The 13,444-nt window shown below is 33.4% G+C and overlaps 1 protein-coding gene across 1 annotated transcript; it reads right to left on the bottom strand.

Moving 5' to 3' along the window:
* Nucleotides 1-605: 605 nt before the first annotated feature.
* On the bottom strand, nt 606-3,216 carry LOC134705489 (uncharacterized). The gene is made up of 2 exons (XM_063564207.1): nt 3,117-3,216; nt 606-1,696 (listed from the first exon to the last, which is right to left on the bottom strand). The coding sequence occupies exon 2, from the start codon at nt 1,675-1,677 to the stop codon at nt 685-687; it is 993 nt and encodes a 330-aa protein (XP_063420277.1). The 5' UTR covers nt 1,678-1,696; nt 3,117-3,216; the 3' UTR covers nt 606-684.
* Nucleotides 3,217-13,444: the final 10,228 nt, after the last annotated feature.

The following is a 13,444-nucleotide window of genomic DNA, read 5'->3' as shown; positions in this document are numbered from 1 at the left end:
TTGAAAAGAAAAAATTACGACAAAAGAGATGATTTCAACTTTCCAATTTTAAACTTTCCATTTATATGTAGCAACATTCCAGCAGCACCTGCATACGGTGAATATATCTACCAATTGATACGATATTCCCGGGCTTACATTTCCTATCAAGATTTTCTTGATAGAGAGTTTTTGCTCACAAGGTAGCTATTAAATCAAGAGTTCCAAATGGTGAAGTTGAAATCATCTTTTACGGACGCCATCACGAGCTGGTTGACCGTTGTGGAATAACCGTTTCACAAAATAATATCGGATATGATCCTTACGTCGCAACTACAATCCCCTTCCCTTTCATAAATGTGACATACCGAATTAGACTAATTACCGGATTTGGTATATCATAAGCCACGGGTGCCACATGTGGATCAGGATCTGCTTACCCTTTCGGTGCGCCTGAGATAACCCCTAGTTTTTGGTGGGATTCATTTGATTATTCTTTAATTTTCTATGTTGTGTCGTGTGTACTATAATTGTTTGTCTGTTTGTCCTTTTCATTTTTATCCATGGCGTTGTCAGTTTATTTTCGATTTATAAGTTGAACTGTCCCTTTGGTATCTTTCGTCCCTCTTTTATTACAAACACATCTAAACATACATGGTATCGATACTGCCTAGTAAAGAAAGGTTGCATTTATTTATTCAGAATTCAAAATTCTGGAAGGTGCCTATACTCAAAGTATTTCTTAACATGTTTCATAGTATTCACAACCCAAGGTCCATATTTTTCAACAACATGGCCAGGTCCCTCCGAACCGTACTTTGACATAAAGTTGATTCCAATGTCACCATCAAATGATGGTTCGAGGAAAAATGGCACAGAATATCGATCAATTCCAATGTCTATAACTCGATGTCGGGTAGCCTTAAAACGACCCCCCATCATTCTTGAAAAGACATCTCCAATATTCATTACCAGTGTGTTTGGCCTTGGTTTAAGTTCTACCCATCTACCGTCCGGCGCCAAAATCTCAAGTCCTTTATAATTAAAAGTAGTCAATAAAGTTAGAAAATTGGAGTCCGTGTGATCCGGAGTAGTCACTACCTTACCGTCCTCAATCACTGCATTTTCTGGTGGGGTTTTATCCCAAGGTGGATAATGGATCAACCTAAACGTTGACATAGGCCTGGTAGAAAATATAGGTTCGAAGGCATGTTCGTCTATACCTAAACCTATTGCTGCAAGTCGTAGAATCTCTAGAGCAGTATCGTGCATATATTCGTAAGTCTCAAGCAAAAATGTTTTAAAAGGAAATGTTCCATCTTCGTTGGGCCATACAGATTTTTCATAAAACCAGTTTCCAGGAGCAATTGTTTTGTCATTTGGATCAACATCTCGTCCGAATTCAAATCCTTCTTTTCGACTTGGCTCATTTTCACCTACTGGGAAATACCCTCGGTAAACATTGCTACTTTCTGAGTTCCATATATTTCTAAGCAGTGTTTTCTTTGTATCCATTGGTAAACCAAAGAACCATTGACAGCACTTATAAAGTTTATCATAGTTCAATCCCTGCACATTCTCTATAAACAAAAATCCAGTGTTTTCCAAACCATCAACAACGGTTTGAGCAACTTCTGACCTGTGTGTTCTAGCTTTAGAAATGTCAACAGTTGGCAATCGTAATGTCTGTTTTTCCATAGTGCTTTTTCAAATTAGTCTGAAAAAAATATATGTAAATATAATTATGTATCACTAATAAATGGAAATTGTGTAAATACTTTTGTTATCTGAACATTTCCTTATCTACTTACAGAAGCAACACAATTGGTGTCACATCTGGAGCAGAATCTTCTTAACATTCTCGGGCATCTGTTTGGTGGGGTTCCTGTTACTCAGTCTTTAGTTTTCTATGATTCGTTTTGTTATATTTTGTTTGTCTTTGGGTTGTTTTTGTTTTAAGTCATGTTATTGTCAGTATTGACCAATCAGTTAGAATGTCCTTTGGTATCTTCCGCCTCTCTTTATTATTTACCAATCAGTTCGAATTTCCTTTGGTATCTTCCGCCTCTCTTAATTATTGACCAATCAATTTGAATGTCCTTTGGTATCTTCCGCCTCTCTTTTCTTTAGTAACGGTTTTTTTTTGGAATAACTTATTACTACTTGGCGGACGTTGCAGTAATGCAATTAACTTTTAAAGTTTTGAGAATACGAAGCTTTTTTTGAAAATTTAACTCAAACCTAACCATTCAGTAACATATCATACCATTCTCCATTATTGATGTTATCCAATGTTGTATTTGATGTATGTTAAAACAATTCTGGCTGCTGAATCTATATTATTGTCACATTAACCTATTATGTCTGTACGAGTTGCTTACACAAGTGTGTCAATATAACGGATTTATTAACATGGCATACAAGTTGGAGATTTTGCTTGCCAAAATCTAGTTTAACCCAGCATTTTATTTTTCGAAAATGCATGTACTAAGTTTGGAATATGGTACTCGTTTTTCACTTATTTCGTTAATTGATAACGTTTGATAACTGCAGTATGTAATTTCACTTGTTTCTTCGTCAAAAATACAATAATTACAAAAAAAAACAACGTTTGATTTCATTAGTTTGAATTTGGGTTGAAAGGTCGGTATCTTTTTTATCGTTATTTTTAGCTTTAAGCAGATTTTCAAGGAATGGGTTTTAGTCTTATCTCTTTGTCAGTCGGTGGGCACACCCATGTCGTAAATTATAGCAACTATAAAACAACATGCTAATGTATGATACATTCTATTTGTCCGTTTGCTTGTTTCGTTTTGATATCTCAAAGTCGTTTTGTATAAATCATTATTTTGTTTGCTTGTCTAGTTTTCAGTTGGACATTGAATGCATATTGTTTTCTACTGTAATTGGCATGTCAAAGCAAAGACATTTTAAATCATATAAATCTTATAACAGAAGACTGGAATTATGTTACATTTACTCCTAAAATGGTAATTGTGGCAACACGAACACTTAATCTGGTTTTAGCCTCTTTTTTTTAAAGATGTTTTGTTATTAAGAAAGGAAAAGATCATTTTTATGATTAGACAGCAATGAACGCACTCTTAAAAGCAAGAAGTTATATAGATTTATCTTACCTACATAAATACAAATTTCAATGAACAAATATACATTCACTATGATGTAAATACATAGATGTCTTTAATCACGTGTGCATTTAAACCGAATACGTTTGACCCTGTTAGGTAAATTAAGATAAGCAACATGCTGATAACACATGTAACATATCTACATTGGTCTAATATCCTAATCAGAGGTATTGTGTGTAAGATTTGATATGTTATGAATCTGAATAACGTCACACAGGTATCAATTTTATCGAGACTTCTAAACAAGCCATTTATTTCATATGGCCATAACCGGTGTTGATTCATTTCCACGTGAAAAAGAATCGTTCATATGTAGTTTTTATTCACTCTAAATATACACATTGTGTTCCCTTGAACTATATCTAATTTTATGATTGCAAAAATATACAATTTTAAAAAAATCGGTTGAACCCGAATGTGTGATTTAATTTGAAAGCAAATCACTGCTAATAAAAAAGGGACGAAAGATACCAAAGGGACAGTCAAACTCATAAATCTAAAACAAACTGACAACGCCATGTCTAAAAGTGAAAAAGGCAAACAGAAAAACAATAGTACACATGACACAACATAGAAAACTAAACAATAAACAACACGAACCCCACTAAAAACTAAGGGTGATCTAAGGTGCTCCGGAAGGCTAAGCAGATCCTGCTCCACATGTGGCACCCGTCGTGTTGCTTATGTGATTTCAAATCCGGTAAATAGTCTAATTCAGTAGGTCACATTCATGAAAGGGAAGGGGATTGTAGTTACGACGTAAGGAACATATCCGATATCATTTGTGAAACGGTTATTCCATAACTGTCAACAAACTCGTGATGGCGTCCGTACAATTTACGAAGTGATGATTTTAACTTCACCATTTGGAACTCTTGGTTTAATAGCTTTCTTGTCAGCAACAACACTCTATCAAGAAAATCATGATAGGAAATGCAAGCACAGGAATATTGTATCAATTGGGAGATATACATCCCTTATGCAGGTGCTGCTGGAATGTTGCTACTTAGAGATGGAAAATTCACAATTGGAAAGCTGAAATCATCTCTTTTGTCGTAAAGTTTTGTTTTCAACCGACCCTCATTGTCAATTTCTAGATGTAAGTCAAGATATTAAGCCGACTTAACTGTATCTGTAGTATCCTTTATCTCTTGTTCGATGGGACAGATGCGTTCCACATAGTCACCAAATTTTGAATTTTTTAGTGAAAGAACATCATCTATATAGCGGAAAGTAGAGTTAAAGGATATTGCTAACTTCTTATCTTTCTTCCTAAGAAGTTCCTGCATGAAGTCAGCCTCATAATAATAAAGAAACAAGTTGGCAAGTAGAGGGGCACAGTTTGTTCCCATTGAAATGCCGACAGTCTGTTGAAAAACACGTCCTCCGAACGGAACAAATATGTTGTCAATCAAGAAATCAAGCATCTTGATAATATCAGTTTCAGAGTATTTTTTGTTTGAATCAGAGTGACTCCTTACAAAGTAGGATATATCCCTCCCTAAGACAAGATACTTGTATCTACGTTGGCCATTCTTTTTTATGAAGCAAAGTAATACCAACTCTTTCAATTTGTCTTTTAGTTTGGAATGTGGAATATTTGTGTAAAGAGTAGAAAAGTCTAATGTTTTAATACTGTTACAAGATGAAAGAGAGTTAGATTGTATGTACTCTAAAAGATCTTTGGAATCTTTAAGTATCCACATCTGATTCACGCCACCTCTTGAATAGGCAGTTTCACAATAACTTTGAAGCCCGTCTTTGATTGCTGATAAAATAGATGTTGATAATTTAGAAAGAGGTTTCATGGATCACTTGGAAGACCCAGCAATATACCATTGTTTGTAAGGACACTTATGTAGTTTAGGTATGCAATACAGTGATAGAAGATCCAGTGCTTCATCTTTGGTTGAAATTCCAAAGAAACATAGAACAGACCTATGATTGTCCAGGATTTCCTAACAATCTTCACTTGGTCCATTTACTCCTTTAGACAACTATTTATCTTTAAGTCAATTTTGGACTTAGTAGTTATGACACGTTTATGTCAATCTCCTGACATTATACAAACGGTTTCTTGAAACAGTTACGACTTACTGTCAACGGTCCTATGATATTGGTACTAACAGTGTTAAGAGACAGCTACCAATCTTCACAAGTCATACTTTTGAATTGGTTCAGATGGTTCAGATAGTTTTCTAAGACATAGGTAGTAGAAAAATCTTATTAATTAAAACCTCTGACTTGGTACACACGTTCTTTCTGGTATAACTACCAATGTTTATAAGCCATATCTCTGACTTGGTACACACGACTTCTGATTTAACTACCAATGTGTATAAAAGAGGGACGAAAGATACCAGAGGGACAGTCAAACTCAGAAATCGAATATAAACTGACAACGCCATGGCTAAAAATTAAAATGACAAACAGACAAACTATAGTACACATGACACAACATAGAAAACTAAAGAATAAGCAACACGAACCCCACCTAAAACTAAGGGTGATCTCAGATCGATGCTTCAGAAGGGTAAGTCATACCTCTTTATAAGTCATACCTCTGATTTGGTACACATGTTTTTTCTGATAAAGCTACCAACGCTTATAAGTCATACCTCTGACTTTGAACACACGTTTTTCTGATATAACTACCACCGTTTATAAGTCATACTTCTGACATGGTGCAGACGTCTGCTTGGGACAGCTAACAAGCTTGCTTCTGACTTGATGCAGTGTGTTCAAAAGTCCCGTGACAACTGTGTTTTGGATTGGACATTGATCATTAAACAAAACCATTAATGAAAGATAATATGTATTTCAAGGCAAAATATTAAAAACGCAGTATGATTTTAAAACTTCTTGGTGTGTTTTTTTCACCTGTAGTCATACTTCAAGATTCACGACAACAATCCCAATATTAAATCCAAGGCGATAAACAAACTACTTAAAAGAGCATTTTAAAATATCATGTCGTTTTGCCATTTGATTAGTGAATTATTGTCGGAGTTCAGTATTTTTGTAATTTTACTTTTAGATTACTCATATACAGAACAATCATATTCCTTAATTTTTTATTCAAGATAAACTTTAATATCGACGATAACAAAATATTTCTAGAGTTATAATTTAAAAATCATAATTTGTGAAATATTTCTTTTAGGTTGTCACTGTGTACTTCGCATACAGCAACTTGAATTTTTATACGAATGATAAAAGAGTTTGCTATGTAGTTGCGTTCGTTTTATTTTGACTGTGATAGGTCGTTATCATAATGTTAAAAGATTATCGCACAAATACAAATGTGTACGTGAATTTATAACAGTACATAAGTAAACAATATATATAACATTAAAAGGTAAGGATTCTTCAATCTCTTAAAGTAAATGAACAAAAATAATAAACTCCGAAGAAAATTATTTAAAAAAAAATAAAATGCAAATGAAATAATCAAAAGCACGAACACATCAAACGAATGGTTAACAACTGTCATATTCCTTACTTGGTACAGACATTTTCATTTGTAGAAAATGCTGGATTAAATCTAGTTTAATAGCTAGCTAAACATTTCACTTGTATGCCAGTCGCATATAATTCTATTATATTGACAAAGATGTGCGAACAAACTTAAACAGACAATATTTTAATAGTACAATTTTGAAATTAGTATGGCGTTCATTATCACTGAACTAGTATATATTTGTTTAGGGGACGACTGAAGGACGCCTCCGGGTGCGGGAATTTCTCGCTACATTGAAGACCTATTGGTGACCTTCTGCTGTTTTTTTTTCTATGGTTGGGTTGTTGTCTCTTTGACACATTCCCCACTTCCATTCTCAATTTTATATAAGTTACTAATGTCAAAAGGGGTACAGCAAGCAAGATTGTGCTATAAACTTAAAAAAACTAACAAATGTGTTAACAAAAAAACAACCAAAAAGGCATATAGGAAAACCATATTAGCGAAAGACAAGAATACAACATTTAACCATAGTACAATAATTCAATGACGGGATGTATAAATACCAAGTAACGTCAAACGGACATTACAAAAAATAGACTAAATAATAAAAGAAATAATTTACAAATGATGTTTATCCTTTTGCCTTTAAACCCATGGTTTAATAAAAAGTAAAATCACAAAAAAACTGAACTAGGGAAAAATCAATTCGGAAAGTCCATAATCACATGGCAAAATCAAATAACAAAACGCATAAAAAACGAATGGACAAGAACTGTCATTTTCCTGACTTGGTACAGGCATTTTCAAATGTAGAAAATGGTGGATTAAATCTGGTTCTAAAAGTAAATTTGAGAAAAATGATACTTCGATCTCAAACTTTATTGCGCATGTTTATCTATTGTTGATATCAGTGATGAGTTAATTACCTCCTGACGTCATCAAACCATAGATATCATAAGTATTAGGGTGATAATATATTGAAGTGATAACATGACCTACAACATAATATAATCATGTACATTCGGATTCAGTCCTAACCCCGTGTAGAACTGTCAAAATATCTACCATAAAACAGTTCTTTTAATGTTCTAAAATAAATGATTGATTTTGAGTTTTGGTGTTTAAGCGCCACTTTTAATACCGCATTTAGGCTGTTTCGTGGCGGCCAGTTTTTACTGGGAGAGGAAGCCGGAGTGCCCGGAGAAAAGCACCGACCTTCAGCAGGAAAACTGACATTCCAAGTCAATTACGATTGCAGTCGATGGCACCGCACTAGCGGGTTTCGAACTTACAACCTCAGTTTTGGTTGGATAGTGATTACAATATTAACTGTTCAGACCACTCGAACACCGCAGCCGCTCAAATATATATAAGTGTATCGTATTGTGCATGCATCGCTCCCTAAGTCTTACTAACGTTATACTCAGTAGCATTGTCATAGCAAGTAAAAATGTACAAAAGTCAACAGGAAGATTTTTAACAAACGAAATCTATTAGAATGAGCTTGACGCAATATTTTTTAATGCTTTTGAATAAGAGTTTCCTGTGAATTAGATATTTTGTAAAATTTCACAAAAGTTTTTTTACTGTATTACAGGAGTGTCTTATTACTGCAGCAATGACTACAGGAAGTTTCAAACTAAATTCGGGTTTGTGTCCTTAATCATAGTGTTAGTGTTTTTGTTAAACATATTTCGAATTCAAATATTTTTTCTTCTTGAATGTAATTAGTTATATTACATTTTCAAACGCAAAATGTATATCTGAAATCCTATGTTTTAGGAAATTTATCTTTGTATCTAGATTATGTTACAAGGTTTAATTTTGCACATTTATACAATAAAGAAGCGGCGAAAGATCACAGATGAACACTCCAAATTAGTCGAAAATGAAATCACAAAACCATGGCTAAAAAAGAAAAAAAGACCAACAGTAAATGTCCTTTTGCTAAGCACGCACCCATCGTTTTTCAATTTCAGTCTTGTGTCTAGTGGTTAAGTGTCACAGAATATGACAAGAACTTGCAACGAAATTAAGTGTTTAAAAATCACAAATGTTGGTTTTGCCGATCAATTTGAATAAAGAGACGCTTATTTATTATTTTGGCTGAAATGACTGTACCAAGTCAGGAATATGACAGTTGTTTCTCATTTGTTTGATGTGTTTAAACTTTTCGCCATTTGAAAAAGGTTTTTCCGTTTTGAACGGTTCTTGGAGTTATGATTTTTTGCTATATTCAAAAATTGCTATTCTGTCTGTATTGCTGTACTTTGCATAACATCAAACTTTTATTTTGCAGAATATCTTTTTCATCGTGACGACTTCCAAGTTACACCAAATATTCAACAAAGCTTCGACAAATATGGTTACATTTTAGTGAGGTATTTTTTTTATGAGCGAATACATATATGGGAACAGGGGATTATAAACATAATAAATTAAACGTTTTCGGAACACAAAACTTCAAACACAATATTAGATATTCAATTTCATTCCTTAGTGCAATCCAAGAGGTTTTTATGTAATCGTGAAGGTGAAACGGTGGTATTTGCATTCCAGATACTTAGATTAATGTATCTAAACAGTGTGATTGGACAAAAAAATACAGTATCAACTGAATATACTTTCCCAAACTGAGGAATGAACCAGGTGTAGAAAAATTATGAAATAATTTTACATACAGATGAAAATTATTTTTGAGAATTTTTTTAAATTTTGTATTCATTGCACCATAAAAGATCTAAAAGTGCTAGTGGCCTTAGATTTAAAAAAAAAAAGCAAAAAAAGTAGACGGTCATGATACATATTCAAAATCATTTCTGAATAGTAAAATAAAAGTACTTCAGTTAACTGTGAATGAAGATTTTTTTGCAATGTTAGAAAGTGGTGAAAATTCTGAAAAGGCTATCACTATCCCTTATATTTTCAACGATTTGCTTTGCAGGAGACTTCTTGATAACGAAGAGGTTGAAAAAGTAAAGAAAGTATTTGAAAATGTTACATCAGAACAGGTTCTCGAGGACAATAAAATGAGGGTAAAATTAATTAAAAAATTAGATGAAAAAAAACAGTGGAAATATTTCTAGTTTTTTGTGTAAGTAATAGGTTCTACTAACTATTTTGGGCCTTGAAGGTTTGAATGTTAGAATTTGTAATTGAACCACCTTTATCTACTTGATAAGAATATCATCGTTTTCCCTTCAAAATCGATTCAAAAACAAATATTTGGGTATGTATCAATATAGATAAAGGCAACAGTAGTATATGAAAGGCCGTTCATGTCAAAAACCCGATAAAGTAACGCGTTAACATTTAACGCGATAAAACCACATTTAACGCGATAAATGTAGTTTAAACGCGTTAAAATTATTTTTAACGCGTTAATTGATAATTTAACGCGTTAGGCAATTCACTACAAAAAATGACAGAAAAACTTTCTACTTTCGCCTAAACTAAGTTTTAAGACGTCAGGTTTTACTCGAAACCTAATAAATGAAATGGCCGGATGTGTCATATCTACGTCTATTAACGCGATAATGTTGAGATTAGCAGAACATTACGTAAACGCAACTTTAACGCGTTGAAAGAAACTTTAATGCGTTAAAAGCAACTTTAACGAGTTAAATGCAACTTTAACGCGTTAAATGTTATCTTAACGCGTAAAAAGCAACTTTAACGCGTTAAAAGCAACTTTAACGCGTTAAAAGCAAGTTTACCGCGTTAAACGCAACTTTACTTTAACGAGTTAAATGCAACTTCAACGCGTTAAATGTTATCTTAACGCGTTAAAAGCAAGTTTACCGCGTTAAAAGCAACTTTAATGCGTTAAAAGCAACTTCAACGAGTTAAATGCAACTTTAACGCGTTAAATGCAACGTTAACGCGTTAAATGCAACTTGAACGCGTTGAATGTTGATGTTATGCGTTAAAAGCAAGTTTAATGCGCTAAAAGCAAGTTTAACGCGTTAAAAGCAATTTTAACGCGTAAAATGCAGTTTTAACGCGTTAATTGTTATTTTAACGCGTTAAATGCATCTTTAACGCGTTAAATGCTACTTTAACGCGTAAAATGCAGTTTTAACGCGTTAAATGTTATTTTAACGACTTAAATGCATCTTTAACGCGTTGAATGCAATTTTAACGCGTTAAATATAACTGTAACGCGTTAAAGCAACGTTTACTCGTTTAATGCAACTTCAACACGTCAAAGCAACTTTACCGCGTTAAAAGCAACTTTAACGCGTTAAATGCAACTTTAACGCGTTGAATGCAACTTTAACGCGTTGAATGCAACTTAAACGCGTTAAATGCAACTTAAACGCGTTAAATGTTATTTTAACACGTTAAAAACAACTTTAGATTTACATTTGTCAACCTGTCTTTACGCTTTAAATTTTGTTTATATGTCCAGTTGTTCAGATACTTTACTTCGTCTTTTTGCATCATGTGATGTCTGTATCTAACATTATGGTTTACCATTAACTGGTAGTTTGACGTATACTTACATAAGTCTCTACAGGTGAATTTTGTAAAATAAATTTTAAAACAAGAGGCCTTTAAGAGCGTACATCGAGCATCTAGTAAACCATGCCCAATAATGTAACGAATCTGTGCCAAAAGAAAGAGGATGACCATTTGATATCCATTGGGGAAGGAGGATGTTATTCTTTGTTTTTACTACTTACTAAGTCGGGTTTTTTTTCGCCGCGCAATCATTCATTTTCGACATTTTGACCTCTAAATACTGCGTTGTTTTGTAATATGGCATGTACGGAGAACAGATTATTTATCCCCCTCTCTAAAATGGGCGCTATTATCAATGCCCTACCTGTAAAGCTGAAAGACACTGTCTCTCTGTCCGTCCGAATTTTGTTCAAGGTTATGATTTTCTTTCTGATATTGTTTGACTCTTACCCCATTGTTTTATTTTTTATTTACATTGAGTCATAGATCACATTTGTTCGGTCAGTGTTTCATCATTAGTTCTTTTAATACTAGTATGTCATTTGATTGAGTAAAACCATTTCAGTTAATATTTCAAAGCGTGTCTTTCTATGTTGTGATTTTACATTATTGTTTCAAGTTGGATAGGTGTTAGTGCCTATCTATACATTTAAATCCAATTTGTTTGCACCTGTCCTAAGTCGGGTACCTGGTACCGTATCAAAATGTCGGTTTTTGTATGTGCTTCATAAGTGTTTCCATTTGTTTTTATAGATTATACCGTTGGCTTTCCTGTTTTTACACTAGTCTTTTTAAGGCCCTTTGTACCATGCTGTTCAGTGTGAGCCAAGACTATACAAACTTTGCGCACGATGTTCCTACGTTACACCACCACGACGTCAAAGAGAGATTTCTGAAACGTTTGACGTACATTAATTTTATTCAATTTGCAAGTTTCATTTGCTTTTTTTTATGTAGTTGGTTGATTCTAAATCTGTCTCTATTAATTTTGTGATGTCTATTTACCAAGAATTTATTTACCCAAAGTTGTGGAAATCGATTAAATAATTTTTACCCTTAATTCACATTTAAAATGTTGTATTGTCGTAAGTAATGAACTTGAAGGAAGGAAAAATGGGACAGAAGTATACGGTTTTCTATAAATAAATTACGACAAAATTTTAATCGCAGGCTGCTAAAAATGCATGGATGCATATCATCTGTCATTGTAAATTTTTCATGTCTTGATTCAACCCTAATACAAATATATCCGACACTCTGCAAGTAAATAAAAACATATTTACCCTTGATTAATTTGAATTGAATTGTATTAAAAATTTACTTGACACATTATCATCGAATGAAATTATTATAACCCGATCTTGAAAATTATTTTCCAAGTCATTTGAAGTTTCTTGCTTTTAAAATGTACTAATCTTCTCCTGAATCGTCCGTATAATACGGGGATGCATTACTTCAATGAAACTGTTTTTGTCGCCGTTTCCGATAAGGCAGCAACCATTTGATTTTCTGGAGGGGGGGCTATGGTTTTTTTTGGAAAAAAAAGTTTGTTTCCAGTTTTTGGTGAAAACAAAAATTTGTTTAGGGCCTTGAGAAAAAAAGAATAGAATCACTATACATAAGAAATAAAACAGTTGTTTAAAAATGTAACGTTGGACATCCGTTTTTTTCACAAAGTTTTGTTGTATTAATCCTCAAATATACTAGATATTACTAAGCATATGACCAAGAGCTATAAGAAAATAAAGGAAAACATATATATATATATATATATATACACATAAGTACGTCTGAGTCAGTGACAACCCTACAACAGATGTATCCATCGGATCGCCATCAATGATGGTGATACATGGCTGTGTACATAATGTATATACAACTCGCCTAAACATCAACCCAAAAATGTTAGATCTGTAAAAAAAGCCATGTATCACCATCATTGATGGCGATCCGATGGATACATCTGTTGTAGGGTTGTCACTGACTCAGACGTACTTATGAATATAATTATTTTCTGTGACTGTATCTTACATTAATTTGTAGGATCCTTTACTATATATAATTTAGCTGATCTGCAACAATAACATCTTCATGCCTTATATATCATGTACTGTAGTACGCCGCTAGATTAAAACTGACGTGGAAAGGTAACACATTTGGTGTCACGATATCACAGTAGCATGGGTTCGAATCCCGGCGAGGGAAGAACCAAAAATTTGCGTAAGCAAATTTACAGATCTAACATTGTTGGGTTGATTTTTAGACGAGTTGTATATATATATATATATATATATATACTGAATTAGTTTTTATAATGGTTAGTGTTTGTTAACATTTTATTTTGTTTTGCGGCGGTAATTTCGAAGATTCTGTTTTAAAACATAGGGGT

This window comes from Mytilus trossulus, chromosome 2 (assembly GCF_036588685.1).
Source record: "Mytilus trossulus isolate FHL-02 chromosome 2, PNRI_Mtr1.1.1.hap1, whole genome shotgun sequence".
Classification (NCBI taxonomy): Eukaryota; Metazoa; Mollusca; class Bivalvia; order Mytilida; family Mytilidae; genus Mytilus; species Mytilus trossulus.
This window is presented reverse-complemented; position numbering and strand designations above follow the sequence as displayed.

Coding starts and splice junctions, on each gene's coding strand:
- LOC134705489 (XM_063564207.1), bottom strand. CDS start 1,677: ATGGAAAAACAGACATTACGATTGCCAACTGTTGACATTTCTAAAGCT.